Source organism: Zasmidium cellare (genome assembly GCF_010093935.1).
Source record: "Zasmidium cellare ATCC 36951 unplaced genomic scaffold M409scaffold_16, whole genome shotgun sequence".
NCBI classification, from domain to species: domain Eukaryota; kingdom Fungi; phylum Ascomycota; class Dothideomycetes; order Mycosphaerellales; family Mycosphaerellaceae; genus Zasmidium; species Zasmidium cellare.
The window spans coordinates 347,354-361,902 of NW_022986960.1; the positions used below are offsets into that span (position 1 = coordinate 347,354).

General features: G+C 53.4%; 8 protein-coding genes across 8 annotated transcripts; all 8 read left to right on the forward strand.

The window, feature by feature from the left end:
• Positions 1 to 475: 475 nt before the first annotated feature.
• On the forward strand, positions 476 to 1,408 carry M409DRAFT_22581 (uncharacterized protein; the record flags this gene model as incomplete). Its single annotated transcript, XM_033806397.1, has 1 exon — positions 476 to 1,408. One exon carries the CDS (start codon positions 476 to 478, stop codon positions 1,406 to 1,408), a length of 933 nt encoding a protein of 310 aa, XP_033668041.1.
• A 537-nt stretch (positions 1,409 to 1,945) lies between these two features.
• M409DRAFT_22582 (glycoside hydrolase family 28 protein) lies at positions 1,946 to 3,359 on the forward strand (the record flags this gene model as incomplete). The annotated part of the gene is made up of 2 exons (XM_033806398.1): positions 1,946 to 2,750; positions 2,821 to 3,359. 2 exons carry the CDS (start codon positions 1,946 to 1,948, stop codon positions 3,357 to 3,359), a joined length of 1,344 nt encoding a protein of 447 aa, XP_033668042.1.
• A 328-nt stretch (positions 3,360 to 3,687) lies between these two features.
• M409DRAFT_66203 (uncharacterized protein) lies at positions 3,688 to 5,277 on the forward strand (the record flags this gene model as incomplete). Its single annotated transcript, XM_033816836.1, has 1 exon — positions 3,688 to 5,277. One exon carries the CDS (start codon positions 3,688 to 3,690, stop codon positions 5,275 to 5,277), a length of 1,590 nt encoding a protein of 529 aa, XP_033668043.1.
• Positions 5,278 to 5,663: 386 nt separating this feature from the next.
• On the forward strand, positions 5,664 to 6,615 carry M409DRAFT_22584 (uncharacterized protein; the record flags this gene model as incomplete). The annotated part of the gene is made up of 3 exons (XM_033806399.1): positions 5,664 to 5,947; positions 6,010 to 6,077; positions 6,146 to 6,615. The coding sequence occupies 3 exons, from the start codon at positions 5,664 to 5,666 to the stop codon at positions 6,613 to 6,615; spliced, it is 822 nt and encodes a 273-aa protein (XP_033668044.1).
• A 434-nt stretch (positions 6,616 to 7,049) lies between these two features.
• M409DRAFT_22585 (uncharacterized protein) lies at positions 7,050 to 8,435 on the forward strand (the record flags this gene model as incomplete). The annotated part of the gene is made up of 1 exon (XM_033806400.1): positions 7,050 to 8,435. One exon carries the CDS (start codon positions 7,050 to 7,052, stop codon positions 8,433 to 8,435), a length of 1,386 nt encoding a protein of 461 aa, XP_033668045.1.
• Positions 8,436 to 9,325: 890 nt separating this feature from the next.
• On the forward strand, positions 9,326 to 10,403 carry M409DRAFT_54352 (uncharacterized protein; the record flags this gene model as incomplete). The annotated part of the gene is made up of 3 exons (XM_033812684.1): positions 9,326 to 9,860; positions 10,099 to 10,177; positions 10,232 to 10,403. 3 exons carry the CDS (start codon positions 9,326 to 9,328, stop codon positions 10,401 to 10,403), a joined length of 786 nt encoding a protein of 261 aa, XP_033668046.1.
• Positions 10,404 to 10,985: 582 nt separating this feature from the next.
• On the forward strand, positions 10,986 to 11,782 carry M409DRAFT_54353 (uncharacterized protein; the record flags this gene model as incomplete). Its single annotated transcript, XM_033812685.1, has 2 exons — positions 10,986 to 11,058; positions 11,100 to 11,782. 2 exons carry the CDS (start codon positions 10,986 to 10,988, stop codon positions 11,780 to 11,782), a joined length of 756 nt encoding a protein of 251 aa, XP_033668047.1.
• Positions 11,783 to 12,553: 771 nt separating this feature from the next.
• M409DRAFT_22587 (uncharacterized protein) lies at positions 12,554 to 14,428 on the forward strand (the record flags this gene model as incomplete). The annotated part of the gene is made up of 4 exons (XM_033806401.1): positions 12,554 to 13,121; positions 13,170 to 13,348; positions 13,395 to 13,624; positions 13,675 to 14,428. 4 exons carry the CDS (start codon positions 12,554 to 12,556, stop codon positions 14,426 to 14,428), a joined length of 1,731 nt encoding a protein of 576 aa, XP_033668048.1.
• Positions 14,429 to 14,549: the final 121 nt, after the last annotated feature.

Here is a 14,549-nt window from a genome sequence, read left to right on the forward strand (position 1 = left end):
CAGAACAGGCGCTGGAAGATAGTAGATCGTAAGAGCGTGAGTTGGAGGTGTAGTTGAAGTGCAAGAAATAGAGTTTAGTGTTGCTGAGCTAACGGTTGCCACTGCTAAAATTAGCGTAACGCCTCCTTTGAGACACACCACACGACCGTTAAGGTGCGGCATCCTCGCTCTCACTTCATCCTTACCACCACCACCACGCCTACCACAACTACCACGACATTCGCTTCCACATCAACAACCATCGCATCTTGCAGTCACGCGTGACAGCCGATACAGTCGCTCGCTATCCATCGCTACTTCCACATACCGCACCGCTCGCTCATCCAAATTCGGCCGGTACGACGGACGCGACAGCTTGCATCCACTGCCAGGAACACCACATTCCATCGATATATCGACATCGAAATTATTGCAAACAGCTCCATCGATATTTTCTTCTTCCTCTAAGCATATTACACGTATTCGTCCAGTCGCCATGCGGCCCGCCGAGCTCCTCACCTCCGTCCTCCTTTTCTCCGCCGTCTCGTCGGCGTGGCCTTCAGGATGGGAGCCGCTCGAGGCCTTGAAGCAAGAGGTCGCACCGATCCTGAAGAGACAAGACGACAAGACTTCTTTCGATCTCTCATACAGCAGCAGGCAGGGCAACACGGCCACAACAGAGAGCTCGGCAGAGGAAACTTCCACCGGCGACAACAACGACTCCTCAACCACCGATAGCAACGACTCCACGGCCACCAGTGACTCGGATAGTAAAACCACCGACTCGGGGAGCAAGACGGGCTCTGCAACAGGATCAGAGAAGACCACTGGCACTGCAAAAGAGACGGGCTCCAGCAAGGGCAGCGGTACCAAATCGGGCACGCAAACCACAAAGACTTTCGACGCACGGCTGCCCGCCGGTGGCGTCTCTATGATCACGCCCAATGCGATGACATCGTCTTACTTCAAGATCAACAACTTCATCACCTTCGCCTGGAACTACACTTCCCTCTCCGTTACTCCCTCGGCGGTCGACATTCTGGCTTCATGCAGCCTCAATCAAGAGACGTACACTATTGCACTCAACCAGACCATCGACGGGCCAAAGCAAACGGTCATTTGGGATACTGGTGCATACCAAGCCAGCGCTACTGTCCCTCTGCTTACCGAAACTTATACTCTCATCATCCACGATGCGGCCAAGGATGTGAGCGCCACAGCAATGGCCGGATATCTCGGCACATACAACCAGTTCACCTTCGGCATGTACTCGCCTCAGCCTTACACGCCAATGGCCGAGTGGGTCTGCGCGACATGTAATTCGGCTCTCACCGCAGCCGAGAGGCAGACTCTGTTCGCCATATTCGCCATGGCGGGTGTGACCGTCCTCAGTTTTGGCTGGTTCACTGGCGTTGCGGGTCTGTGGTGATGAGAAGTCAAGGGGCGACGAATTTGAATGTGTTTTGAGATACTTGCATTGCGGCGGAGCTGGTTGGGTTAACGAATTTGGGAGCTTCTTTGAACGGCAGCGCTCCTTACGCGGACAGACAAAACGGGAACTGGGTCTAGGGTATGGTGTTTTATTGGATGTGGCGACGGTGCGATATCACGTTGTGGAAGCAGGCAGCGAGTATATAATTGCGTACAGTAATGTCGAAACGAGGTCATTGGCGGCCAGTCTTGAAGTGCAGCTTCAACTCTCTCTGATATTGGCCATGCAGGTCAGTCACAAGGACGAAAGGAATGCAGACTGACTATTGCATACACAGAAAGTTTGACTTCGCACAAGTCGCTTGCACCGCTGATGATCATCCTGAAGCCCCTCTCGAATACGGATGAAGGAATGACTGGCTTTGGAGTACATGCAACTTTGGCAGAGCTGGACGGGATGTGGAGAAACTGAGCAACATTTAAATATGATCGAAAGCTGTACGGAATAGGAACGAGGCCGGGCGAATCTATCACAATGGCCATCATCAGGACCGCTGTAATCACAGCTCTGGCTGGACTGGCCAGTGCATTCGCGACTTCTCAGGACCACTACCAGCCAGTCCCATACGGTCGAGCACCGCATCATTACCCAGGAGGACCTTGGCACTTTCAACCGCCCTGGAGCAGGCCAAATGTTTGCCATGTCCACAACCCAGGGAACGGCAGCGACGCTGCGCCATTCATCATCAAGGCCTTCCAGACATGCGGCCGCCACGGAAAGGTCGTCTTCGACAATACAACTTACCACGTCAACAGCGTGATGACGATTACGGACCTGCACAATGTTGAGGTGGATGTTCGCGGTACGCTCGTCTGGTCGAAGGATATCGACTACTGGCTCAGTCATTCTATCCCTATTGGCTTCCAGAATCAGAGCTCTGCCTTCTTCTTTGGAGGCGAACAGGTGTGGTGGCACGGCAACGGATATGGAACATTCGACGGAAACGGCCAGACGTGGTATGAGGCGGTAGGAAGTCAGAACAACTATCCAGGCCGGCCGCACGCCATCACCTTCCGCGGACTGAACAATTCTGTCATTGAAGGCATGCGCTTCATCCAATCTCAGATGTGGACCATGACCTTGGAATGGAGCCATAACGTCCTCCTCCAGGACATCTACGTCAACTCGTCCTGGACAGGTGGTGGCGACGGAGAGGCCCGTCGACTCAATCAAAATACGGATGGTGCAGATACCCTCTGGTCTGATAATATCACGTTTGCTCGATGGGTCATCGACAATGGCGACGATGCCATCTCCCAAAAGGACAACAGCACGAACAGTAAGTCTGAAGGGTAGAAGCGTATGCGAGACTTGCCGTACCACATGGCTAACACCCTCCTGCGTGGCAGTCTTGATGGAAGATCTAACCTTCTACCGTGGAATCGGCATTGCCCTCGGCTCGATTGGACAGTATCCCGGAGCGTACACGCAGATTGTAAATGTGACGGGGCGGAGGATCAAAACAATCCAGGCAACGTGGTACGCAGCATATGCGAAGATCTGGAGCGGGACGAACACCGGGATACCACCCAATGGAGGAGGCGGAGGCCTGGGAAGGATCGAGAACTTCCTGCTGGAGGACTTGGAGATGGGCGACTCTCAAAGCGTCTTCCAGCTGTCGAGCTGCTACGGATACTTTGGCAGCAGTCCAGCATGTGAGACGAGTGAGTTTCAGGTGTCGAATCTCCAAATTCGCAATGTGACGGGCAGTTTGTCGACGGATGCAGTGGTCAGTCTGCAGTGCTCCGGGGCGGCGCCTTGTCAGGACGTGGACATCGAGGATGTGAATGTCACAGTGCCAGACGGAGAGACGCCGCAGTATCTCTGCGACAATGTCGATGACCCAGACGGGTTTGAGTGTACTGGCCCGACGCCTATCCACGGGTAGTTTTGATTGGAGGCTTAGCTGGCATTTGATTAAAGTTGTTGCGCGCGAGTCAGACACCACACCTGAATCTCCACCTCCACCTTCTGCCCGCAATCGTCTCCATGTCCAGTCGCAGCACCCGCCGAGCTTGGCTCATGTACTGCTGCACTCCCCGCTCTCGCTATCTCTCGCCAACTGCTTCATACCGACAACAATCACTACCATCTATCATTAACGACAGCGCCAACCATCTCTGGTTCCACATACCTCGCCATTGAGCGACTCGCCAAGCATCACATGTCCAATCGCTCTACCAATCGACCTCGCCGCATCTCCCTTATCTGCCAGCATGTCTGCTGAGCCATCGCCGCGCTCGGGCACGCCCGTCAACGCCAATGGCAGTATTGAGCCCTCTCCTCACTCCCAACTACCGACTAATCCAGCCACCGCGACCATTCTGCCAGACCGCTCCATGGCCAACGCACCACTCGAGAACGCCTCGTCCAACAGCACCACCTCCGCCGCCAACGCAGCCTCCACTTTCGTGCCACCCTGGCGCCGTCCTACCATTACCATCGACGGGCAACGACCCTCCGAGCGCCGAGCAAGTGTTCAGTTCGTGCCTCACGCCAAAGACACCGGTTCTCGCAGCAGCAGCGCCAAACCTCCCACTCAACGCAAGACTTCGGTTCGCAACTCAATGGGGCAACGGCGGATGAGTAGCCCGCCACCACCACCTCAGTTTCGCCCGAGTGTGAGCTTCGACACCTTTGCCAACCCTGCGGCCAGTGACTTCAGCTTGACTCTCAATCGGAAACACAGAGACTACGTCTATACGAAGCGGAGCAGGACCTTCCTGTGCGGCACGGACACAAACGACTATAGCGATACGGCACTGGAGTGGTTGATCGATGAGCTAGTGGATGATGGTGACGAGGTGGTCTGCCTGAGGGTGGTCGAGAAGGACAGCAAAGAGGCGACAAAATGGAGCGCTGGTCAAGGGGAGAAGGGTTACCGTAGAGAGGCGGCCAAATTCATGGAAGAGATTCAGAAGAAGAACACTGACGATCGTGCCATCTCGCTGGTACTGGAGTTCAGTATTGGCAAGGTCCATGACACGATCCAGCAAATGATAAGGATATATGAGCCTGCGATCCTGGTCGTTGGAACGCGAGGACGGAGTCTGACGGGCTACCAAGGTCTTCTGAGCTCTGGGAGTGTCAGTAAGTACTGCCTGCAATATTCACCGGTGCCGGTCATCGTGGTGCGGCCGAGTAGCAAGCGAGAGGCGAAGAAGAAGAAACGCCTACAGGATCCTTCTCGTGGCGGATATAGGGATATCCTAGATAAGTCCGAGGATGCTCCTAGAGGCAAGGGAGGGCACCTGCTTGATGTCAACAACCGCATGTCCATCATGTCTTCCAACCTTGGAGCTCTTGGGGAAATGTCAAAGGCTGGTGATGAAGACGACGAAGCAAGAAGGGTCGCAGAAGCTATTGGCTACAGAAGTCGAAGCTCGGAAAACATGCCCAACCACGCCCGTGGCAGCTCACTGTCGAGGATCGCATCTGCGCAATCAGATCGTAGCGGCCGCGATGATGTTCAATCGCCACCTGGTCGACTACTTAAATCTCCTGAACTTGGAGTCGTTGACTCGCCCCCTGGTTCGGACGAGGAAGACGAAGGGGAGGATGAAGATCTCGGCGCGCTTCAAGAGTCTATCAGACCTGAAGACGAAGCTGCAATGCTGGCCTACGAGCGTGCGCAGCAAGTGTACGAAGAGGAGCAAGAAGAGGCAGTGGCTAGGTCCCAACGCAGTGCCAGCCGTCAGGGCCATCGGTCTGGGTCGAGAGGGAGGCAGAGGAACGACGACGAAGAGGGTGGCGGAGCGGCAGTTCTTGATATTTTCGAGAAGCTGAATCGTGGTATCAAGAGCTGATGGCACGATCGTCTTGTAGATTGCTACGTAGGAGTATTTGGTGATGGAGTGGTCTTTAGGCTCGGCCCGACCGAGCGCGACTTCACCTCGAATGCAGGTCTGTTCCCCTCTCCGATGTGGCATTCTCTCGAAATCCGTTCCTATTTTCAAAGCAACCTGTATGTGGTGAATGCCAAACGTTAACTTGACCTGTCCTCATAACTCGAGACTGCAGTCTTAACCGTTGTCTGACGCTCCCACTCTACAACCTCGGCTCAGGAAAGTAGTTCATTAATCCAGACCATATCAACATCTGCATGTTCCTCCGACTCTTGAGACGATCAAGCACTGGCCTAAGGCATATCCCTCGACCGCCATCTATACCGCGCCTACAACTGCTCTCCACAATGCCATCTTCAACACCCCCGCAACTGGACAACGTAGCCGTGAGCATCGACAGCTCCGCCATCGCCATCATCAAATATAACCGTCCAAAAGCCGCCAACGCCCTGAACGTAGCGGTGCTCAAGGATGTTCTATCCGCGTTGCAATGGGCTGAAGCAGCGGACAATGTGAGGGTGATTGTCACGACGGGCGAAGGGAAGTTCTATACGGCTGGGTTGGACTTGTTGGATAAGAGTAATCAGCAGGAAGGGGCGACGATTAATGATGAGTTTATTGGGATTTTGGGGTAAGCGTTGTCTGATTTCAAGGTTCTTTGGTGTGGGATGTTGCTAAAATGCGGTGTTGTAGCAAAATCCACGAGGCTATCATCAACACCAATAAGCTCGTTGTGTCTGCCGTGAATGGCCCAGCTCCTGGTATGTACTCTCTTCCCCAAATCCCTTTTATCGTCTATTCGAGCCTTTAAGACTGATAATCTTGCCAGGTTGGGGAACCTCCTCAATTGCTCTCTCCGATCTCGTCTACGCCGCCCCCGATGCCTTCTTCTTCACTCCCTTCGCGCAGTGGGGACTTTGCGCAGAAGGCTGCTCATCCCTAACATTCACCCGCATCATGGGCCGCCAGAAAGCCTCAGCCCTAATCCTAGGAGGCGCACGAATGACAGCCGCCGAACTGGAAAGTGCTGGCCTGGTGACCAAGATCCTGCCCAAGGAGAATTTCCTCGAGGAGGTTTTGAAGATCGCGAGGGGAATTGTGAAGTTGCCGAAGGAGAGTTTGAAGACGAATAAGGAGTTGATGATGAGGAATTTGAGGGGCGAGCTGCTGGAGACGAATCGGATGGAGTTGGAGTTGTTGAGGAAGCAGGCGAGGACGCAGGAGAGTTTGGGTGCTATTGCGGGCTTTGCGGCGGAGACTGAGAGGAAGAAGAAGGAGAAGGCTGGGTCGAAGCTATGAGGTTGTGATGTAGTCTCATTACTGAGGAAAGTCACCCCAATTGACTCGCGCTTTTGTCAAAGTTCATGATATCGATGCGCATCTTTGGCTGCAGAGCTCTCTTCGTCTCATCCGATTTCTTGTTCCTTGCAATGGAATCGAAGCCATACAGAATGTGCGCTAGTAGTTGCACTGTATTTCTTTGTCCATTCTAACAATGCGTTGTTCTTTGGGCTAGTGACGACCTGTCCGTCACTTGTTCGAGTGACAGTAGCATCCACTAGGCTCTGAGTAATAACACAGACGTGTCGTGAACGAATACGTTGATAACTAGAGTTCATCTGCAGGCACACTTTCTGCTCATCGTGTAGAAACCGCCCTATCGAATCACAGCCTCGACCTATTGCCACCGCCCCTGTTCCTGAATTTCTGATCCACGCCGACTCTCTACCACCATGTCCGTCGACGAGCTCCTCTCTCGATTCAGCAGTCTCGAGATGGAAGCCTCCGCCGAGACCTACCACATTCTGAGCCTCCACTATCTCGCCCGTGAGCTACTCCCAAGCGATACCGAATGCTACATGTGTGGCCCGAGGAACGTGTGCCAGCGGAACAGACCACCCGCCGATCCGAGACTCTTGGGCATGCTGGATTACAGCTTCAACACCATGATTTCGACATCGACTAGACAAGAGCCAATTTGTGGGCAGCGAGAGCACGAGAAGCTTTTGGCTGCTGTCGCAGATCTCTCACAATTCCCGGGAGAGTCTGTCCTGAAGATCGCCTCGTACTTCGATGATCGCGAGTTCCTGTGTGTTGTGTATCGGTTCAGGCTGCAGAGCGCCACCGTCAACAAGTTCGAGTCGACCAGAGAGTTTGAACTGAACACAAACGAGATGAATGCCCTTCGATCACACTGGACAGAGCATCCGTGGACACGTCTCGTGGATCATTTGATAAGTCGCGAGTCCGATCGAGCTTACTACCATGTCCAAGAAGGCGTCAGTCCATGGGAGGCTTACCGCGAGGAGGAAGAATGGCTTGAGCAGCCATGGCGCGAGCAGTGGGCTGTACGACAGATTCCAGATGTGATCGAAGCCTTTCGGTCAAATCTCTTCCATGCCGACACGGAGGAGAAGCTGAAGGCAGTCGGGGTCGCGGAGCTCCACACGCACTGCGACCATAGCATCACGATCACGAGAGACGCCATGGAGGTTTTGACCCCAGAGAGCTGTCTGGCCGCGAAATGTCCCAGCTGTGGAAAGGCGATCATGACTGACTACGTCGTCAACGAGATCAGAGTCAGCCAAGAGTCGGAGAAAGCTGTGGCATTCAAGAAAGAGAACAAACTCTGGATCCGACTGGATCATCGTATTGTCGACGGGGAATTCTCCTTCGACGCCGACGAGATCTTCACGGCCCTGGAGATGTCATTGAGGAGCCTGACGCCCCCGAAGATGGCTTGTCTGCCAGGGTACTCATTCGGTGACTATCGTGCAACGAAGGCCGTTCTCGAGGGGTTTCGGGACCATTTCGAGGACTCTGACGACGTGTTCGAAGTCACGGGCATCGAGTTGGCCGAGCATCTTTACCGAACGGCGATGGAGACGAAGATTGGGTCTTCCACGATACCACTCGGCCAAGCTGTTCGTCGCCCTCGGTTTAAGGAAGACCTAGAAGTGTGGCTCCGCCGAGCAGTCAACTTGGCCATTGCAAGCTGCAGGCGGAAGTTGGAGGCGTCGATGGATGAAGAATCGATGCTAAAGGCAATGGGAGGGTTTGATCTAGGGGGTGGATCAGTGGAGTCGATCGGGGCGATGTTCATGCGGATGGGCATCTAGCTTGGACCTCGTCGAAGGCCACGTTGCTTTTGTCATAGACCGTGAGAAATGACCGACCAAGGTCAAGCCCCATCATCGTGATGTGTGATAGCCTCGGCCGCACATGCTATCCAGTAGCCCTAATCTCTCCCTGTGGCCGTTTAATTCAGTTTGCGGCCGAACTCTCCGATCTCAGTAGTGCTGGCTCCTTCAGTAATGGCTCCAGGTTTGTAATGCTGTATCAAAAATAGCTGATGGACACATGCTGAATAACAGGTGAATCGATGCTCAGAGGCCGCCTTCGGCTTTGCTGCAGGGCGCACCGTCGATGAAGGGTTGCAATCCCAAGCGCCTCTTGGCAAAAAGGTATCGGATCTTCCATGAGGGCTTGCTGTGCAGCCATAGGACAGTCATGCGCACGAAGAACACCTCATGCCACATCAAGTAGAGACTCCTCCTATTCTGGTCAGAGTATCAGCCCTTGCCACGAGGTGGGAGTAGGATTGCAAGATGTACTGGAGTAGGCTTAAATCCTTCCAGCCGTAGGGAGAGGGTACAGCTGGAGAGTGCATTAGGTTTAAGCCTTGATTCCCAGGTGCGCCAAAGCCCTTCGAAGCTCAGCCCTGGAATATGAGTGGGTCGTCAAAACCTTGAACCAGGCGCGGCACGTAGCTTTGTCAAGTCGTAGGGCTATCATGACCATCAGAGAGTGACATAGCGTCGAAGCAACCTATTCGACTAACCAGATCCTTGGGGTTCGGCGCTCGATAGAAGCTTGAGAAAGCAGTTGAGATCAGCTGGAGGATCGCTTGGCGAAGTCTGCAATCGCTGTGTTCCTTTAGTAATGTTCTTTCTAGCTGGTGAATCAGCAAGAGACCAACTCACAGAACGTGGGAAAGGCGCATGTCAACATGCCCGCTCTGCCAAGCTTCTCGGAGCAGTCCACGCTGTGCGGTGTCGCCGCAACTGGCTCTCCGCCACCAATTGGGGATGGTGCAAGTAGCCGACCTGCCCTCATAGATGTGTTGTCCGTAGTACTCGGCCGCTATATGTTGAAGCCTTTGACGACTCGGTTCCGTACCAAAGTCAACAGCGTGACAGCCATGTTCTCACCAGCGTACTCAGAAGCATATTCGTCGCCATCACCATCAAGCGTATCACATCATTCCGACGATCTGGAACTATCAGAATGCCCGACGTTTCTCCCTTCAAACCAACCGGAGTACGTCAAAGCACGGCTCGAGCGTCTGTCCATGGAAGCTGTCGATTTGATCGCAGACAAGCAATTTTCAAGTCCGCTCTTACGATGCTTCTCGCCGAATCTGAAGTCTGTCTACGAAGGCGTGACGATCAACACTGGACGGGAGTCGATATTCAACCAGCTTGCACAGGTATCGGAACAGTATCCAGACTGGCGTACCGAAGCTATTGACGCGTTAGCCGAAGGTAAGTCTGCAGGGCACCCGACGTGGAAAGGCAACAACTGATGCTTCTTGCTAAGTCGACTTGAGAAGAGGGCGAGCCAAAGTGTGGATGAGAGTGATGATAAGAGGCCTCCCAGGCAACATCATGAGGGGAGGCGTAAAGATCCTGTGTTGGGAGAGAAGGAACGATGTGTGGATATGTTGGAAGCAAGTCGGACTCGGCGGAGTGCAGATGTTTACTTGATACTTGCTGAGGGCAGACGTTAAAGACGATCTTCTGGAGCACGCCCAACTGCAAGGCACATTTAGATGCTGTGGTGTTTGTCCGACGGGGATGCGGTAAGATCAGGAAATCGTTTCTTGGGCCAGACTTTCATTAGCTGACAGCCACAGTGTTCCGAATGCCGGACATATGGTCTTCTCTGCAATTGGGCTCTTCATCAAATGTGTCTGCCAGCAAGATCATTGGGGCCTGTGGTGTCATTCCCGTGACTGTGTCCAGACAGAGGCGTTTGCATTTCCAGCTCAACACGTCGATTCCATCCGCCGATGGAGACTTTATTGAGCCTCTGATCCTGTATATGTAATTCGCAAAGGCCTGGTAATGCTTGCTTTGTATGGAGACTTGGTGGAGGGAGGTCGTGATGAAGTCCAAGTTTGTTGCTGGGATTGACTCAGGTATTCACTCTCTCCTTCTTGGCGCTGACTCGGCCGAGACGCGCAGTCGCGTCTCTCAAGTCTGTGTGCCTGTCTCCTTGTCTTCACATCAACATCAACATCTACCACAGACTAGCACCATCGAATCATCCTGAGAGTGTCTTACAGGATGATCATGAGTTGATGCTCCCCACACTTTGACTGGCTAGACGTCACCGTGGGAGAGGGGGCGGCAGCGACCATACGCCGAAGCATGAACAAGACAATTGCATTGTCACAGGATGCTGTATCACTATTGTCACTACATCGGACAAAGGATTGTAACTAACAAAGTGCAAAACGCGGACAATGCTTTCTCTCCTAATGTTTTGGGCTTTCTATATATACTCCCGTGGGTTCGACATCGAGGACAGAGCCCAACTTTCCCTTTCCCAACTCTCAACCTTCTACAACTTTTGGGCCGGACGCGAACTCTTGAGAAACTGCAACAATGGATCGATCAACCATCGCTGACATTCTTCAGGAGATCATTAAAGCCGGAGCTGCCGTCGTCAACGCTCAGAGTCTGAAGGACAGGCAAGAGATGTGCTGAACAACGCCGTAGCTGACATTGAGAAGCTGAAGTCTAAGATCACCGGCATTCAGGCCGAGCGGGCTCGCGACCCTGACATGCCAGGATTGGAAGACGACCTTTGGATCTATACCGGCCTGCTCCAAAACGCCGTACCTACCTCGCAAGCCGCGGAGGCTACTTTCAGAGCAGCACAGAACACACTGCAACTAGCACAGAACAGATATGCTCAGTTGCAAGCTGTCATCGAGAAGATGAAGAGCCCCGGAGAGTGGCAGCGCCGCGGAAAGGCAGATGCAGCTCGTCGAACCCGTCAACAGCAGCAGCGAATGCAGGAGGAGTCAAATAAATCTCCTCAGCTCTTCCACACATTCTGTCCGCAAGCACCTGTCGAGGTCACTGAAACCATTCAACAGTGGCGACAGGAGATCAAGGGCGCCTTCGCGGACTACACGACCATGCAAACTTTTCCCCAGCCACCAGTCCAGGCGTGCAACAACATCTCCTGCCAAGCCACGAGAAGGTCTCTACAAGCATGCAGCTGCAATATTCGGGCTGCCTTCATGGGAACTCCGGATCTCAGCCTCAAGAAAGAGCGCCTAGCTTGGCATCCTGACCACTTTTCGGCATGTTCAGAGCAGTATCATGTGGCCTTCAAGCAGATGGCCATGGAGATCTTTGTGGTGGTTGATGCGATGTACAATGAACAAAAGTGAGTGGTCTAGTCTGCATTTCCGAGGCGGTGTTCGATAGCTAACAGGACTGGAAGTTTGTCATTTTCAATAGTTTGCGAAAAGGTTTGGTTTCTGATTACCTCGTCTCATTTCATACAATTATCTGGTCCATCGTTGAATCCTTCTCTCCTGGCTACACAGCGCGAAAAAGCCCTCAGCCCGCTATAACATCATTCTTGTTCACAGCTCCTAGCCTGCATGGAAATAACATCATGGACAACATCATAACCGCCCGTTGACCAATACGCTTCAATCTACCATACTCGCCGTGTCTGGCCTAACCTCTCGGCCGAGATTCAAGGCCTCAATCTCCAATACCAGGACATCATGACGCTGTACAAGTGCAGAACTACGTCTAGACGAGTCTTTGTCAACGATGATTAAGCTCTGGATCCGGTCATGGCTGGGTTGACACCATACCTTTCTAAGGCTTTTCTCGACGGGAGGCGTGCATCTTGTGCGGCTGGATGGCTCTGAAAGGGACTTGGCCCCCGGTGTGGAGAGGCTGTGTGCCACTCGGAAGAAGCAGTGGTCACTACGGCCGTGCTAGACTCCAGCCCGGAGTCAACTGACTCAAGATCGGATCTATTGATCTTAGAGCAGTGTGTGCACGGGGCCGAAATACATCTATATACGGCCAACTCTGATTATGCAATCGATGCAGGCCTGTAGCCTGCAACACGACGAGTCGAATCGCCTGGAGATCATGTATGTGTTGCACGCTCGGACCGAAACTCATCGACAGCCACAATTATGTCGTCCAACAAGCCGGAAAGCGGACTTTCGAAGCGGCCTGACGAACCCCGGGAGTTCGCATTCATCAGTGGTCGTGCCAACTCGACGCGGGAGAAGTCGAAGGTCAGTCAACTGGCGCATCGTCATACTGCAAGAGTCGTCAATCGGCAACGAAGACTCCTGCGAACGCAGACTTCTCCCGCGAATGTTGAGAGTAGCAACGCATCGACCGCATCTGGGCTGTTTGGAGATGAGCTTCACGCGAGCTCGAGAAGTGCCAGTGTACCCGTCAGTACTTCGCAAAAGCATGGCCAAGTCCTGAGCTTTGATGGCAACGCCGACAGACAGCTTGATCGGGGTCATGAAGGAGCGACTGCCTCGGAGGCGGCCCCAACAGTCAACTGGAAGGCAATATCGAGACCGTCTTTCAACCAGAAGGAGGAGATCTCCGAACAGATGCTCCGCTATCTGTGGCTGCACAGCAGTTCTTCGCCAACACGAAGTCTTGATCCGGCTCTTGGGCCTATGGTAGCAGGCATGCTTCAATCTGCAAGTGAGCCGGTTTACTCGTTGGGAATCCATCACCGTAAGTGATTAGCAGATGAGAATTGATCATTTCGCTGATGGCCTGTAGACTTCAATGTCGGCGGTGGTCGAGCTTACGCACTCTGGAGCTCCTTCGAATGGTTCGCATTGTACTGCCAGGAGCCGATCGTGTTTCATGGGTTCAACGTCGCCGCTGCAATGCACGACGACCTGCTGTCAAAGAAAGGCCGGTGGTCGAAGTCCTCAGAAATCATATCGCGGAGAGCTGTTAGGACGAGTTGGACAGCTGATAAGCAATATCGATGACTCCAAGTTGGAGTTTGCGGTGTTTGGTATCGCCACCCTCATCGTGACAACGCTGCAGGAGAGCTGGCCAGATCGAGGTCTTCTGCTGTCACCTCACATGCCCTCTGCGAACTTCGACAGTGTCTTTGGCCGGACACTCGTGGAGCCAGAACCAGTGAAGGCCATGATGCAGCTGGTTCATCGAATAGGAGGGTTGCCTAAGATTCGTCTTCCGGGTCTTGCGATCGTTGCAGCAGGGTAAGCTTTCCTGCTTCCACAATCATAAGCCTTGTGTTGACCATTCAAAGCGTCGATATGAGACGAGCAGGACAGGCGGGTACCAAGCCCTTTCTACCAAGCCTCAGTAAACTGCACGACGACATCTCTCTTGCTTGTATCGAAGAGCAGGCAGACTTCAAGCCTGGCTATGGATTCTCCGCGCACGTACCGGGAGGACTGCCACTGAAAACGCTGAAGGCCTTGGCGTTCCTCTGCAGTATCGATGTGCTCATGAGCTGGGCCCGAGACGACGTCCAGCTTGAGTATGACTGGAACCATTTGGTCCAAGCAAGGAACGTTGCTCACCACCAGATCCTCTCGCTAGACAGCTGGGATGAACTCGACGAAGAGCAAAGAAGTGGATGTTCGAAAGAGGCGTATGAGTGTTGCCGATTGACTGCTCGGCTAGATTCGATAGCTGTGCTTTGGGGCATGCCTCCAGACACCGGGTGGCATTATAAAATCGTTAGACAAGTTCGGGACTTCCTCGAAGCGTCTCAGTTCCATCTTTGGCCACAAGAGTCAGCACGAATGCTGGCCTGGGTGTTGGTCATATGCGGCATCGCATCGTATCGATCTGCCGACAGGAAGTTCTACGAACAAAGTCTTCGAGTGACTCTGCTGAGAAACGGAGTGACCAGACTACAACAATTGAAAGAGGTCGCGTCGCCTTTCGTATGGTCCGAGAAGGCGTGTGCAGATGGCGCCGCGGTGCTCTGGGATATGCTGGACATCAACGACACCGAGGAGGATGTTTGGGATTGTGAAGAAGGGGTCGACTGACATTTCAATCTGCATTGTCGTGGAGATCGAGAGTACATTTGTCGGCCGAGATCGAATCATCGGTTGAGTGTGGGCGGCAGAAGCAAAGTACAACGAATGCATAAGAGAGTCGAAGTTCCCC